Here is a 1,530-nt window from a genome sequence, read left to right as displayed (position 1 = left end):
GAGATCCAAGGAGTTGAAAAATGCAAATTCATCGTATTTCGACCTGAATCTCTGTTTTGGATGTCAGATCCAAAGAGGTTCCTGAGCATCCTATTGAATCGAAAGTTGCTCTATGTGATACCTTCACTACATAGCTCCGAGATCCATGAATAGAAGAAGGGTTGGAAGTTGATTTATGGAGACCTCGACCGTCAAAGTTGTCAGAATTGTACTTTCCCTCAAAACCTGGATCTCCCTGGATATCGTTTGATTTCCAGAAAGTTCTACTAGTACCTAGTATTACTAGATTTATCCGGATTTCGAAACCGTCAACCAACGCGACTGTCGTTCGCGCGCATTTCATTTCAAAATCGACAGGAAAGAGATGAACCGAGCATCGAAGCGAAAGTTGACGGAACCACGGCACATATGGACAACTGCCCCGCCATGCGAGGCACAAAAGTTGATGGACAGCTTGATCCAAACTTGCGCAATTGAAGCGTCATCAAAACCCCGTGATGTATACGACCAATATGCCCTCTTTCGGGAGTACAACTTCGACACGTTCCGAGCACACATGAGAAAGTCCATGTCACGCCATGGCGCTATTTGTAAGACGCATACGCATATATGAGCTATACAATTGATATTTTCTCAATAATTCTAACTCTCCATTACTATAGTACAACGACCACCGATTTTCAATGGATCAACTCATATCCCACCTTGTGACTACGACGAATTAACTGAAATCGCACGAACAAGTACCTTGGACGAGGAAACTCACTGTCAGTTTTCGAACTATCCGTGCATGACGGTTCAGTATCGTCGCTACCCCTCACGGGAGGTTTACGTCCGTGTTCTCCTCGCGGAGCCTCGCAACACCGATCACATTGAAGTCGATGTTGGCGACGACAAACGCTCATTTGAGATGTCGTTTTCGTGGCCGACAGATTTGTGGGATGTCGACGCGGCGTACGGTGACGTCAAGGCGGCTCACGAAGCAACGTATGATTTGTTGCCGATGATCAATGCTACGCGCCTTGCTGTCGAAACACTACGCGCAACCGATCGACAACCGCCACGAACGAAGTTGAGCATACCCTTGCCGTGTGAAGTTTATCCTGAAACGCTTTGTGTGTCCAAGACATTCACTCAATCCGCCATGATTTTGGAGGCGAAAGTTGCTAACCACGAGATGCCCAAGAAGAAAACGATCTGGAGCCTTTAGGTTTTGAATAGAATTGATTTTTGCATCCTTATTTATCACTTCATTTTTATCAATATTTATAAACTGGTGCCTATTCATTTTACCTCACTTATATGACGAAACTCGATTTCGACGTCAAAGCGCTTACACATTAAATCGAAGTATTCAGTATTTCCCTCAACTCCCTGCTTCCACGTTTGTTTTACTCTTTCCACTACAAAATGTACTGTACATAACGTTGCGGAAGGTGAGCGATTGAGTAACATTGCTTTACGACTACGTACTACTCACCTGTACATTACTACTACGTACACTTGAATCACTTCCTTTTACTTCGAAGT

General features: G+C 44.4%; 1 protein-coding gene across 1 annotated transcript; it reads left to right on the top strand.

Moving 5' to 3' along the window:
* Positions 1-515: 515 nt before the first annotated feature.
* Positions 516-1,241, top strand: H257_15214 (hypothetical protein). Its single transcript, XM_009843235.1, has 2 exons — positions 516-590; positions 663-1,241. Exons 1-2 carry the CDS (start codon positions 557-559, stop codon positions 1,208-1,210), a joined length of 582 nt encoding a protein of 193 aa, XP_009841537.1. The 5' UTR covers positions 516-556; the 3' UTR covers positions 1,211-1,241.
* Positions 1,242-1,530: the final 289 nt, after the last annotated feature.

This window comes from Aphanomyces astaci, assembly GCF_000520075.1.
Source record: "Aphanomyces astaci strain APO3 unplaced genomic scaffold supercont1.67, whole genome shotgun sequence".
In the NCBI taxonomy this organism is placed as follows: Eukaryota; Oomycota; class Saprolegniomycetes; order Saprolegniales; family Verrucalvaceae; genus Aphanomyces; species Aphanomyces astaci.
The sequence above is the reverse complement of the archived record's forward strand: the minus strand, read 5'-3'. Positions and strand labels throughout refer to the sequence as shown.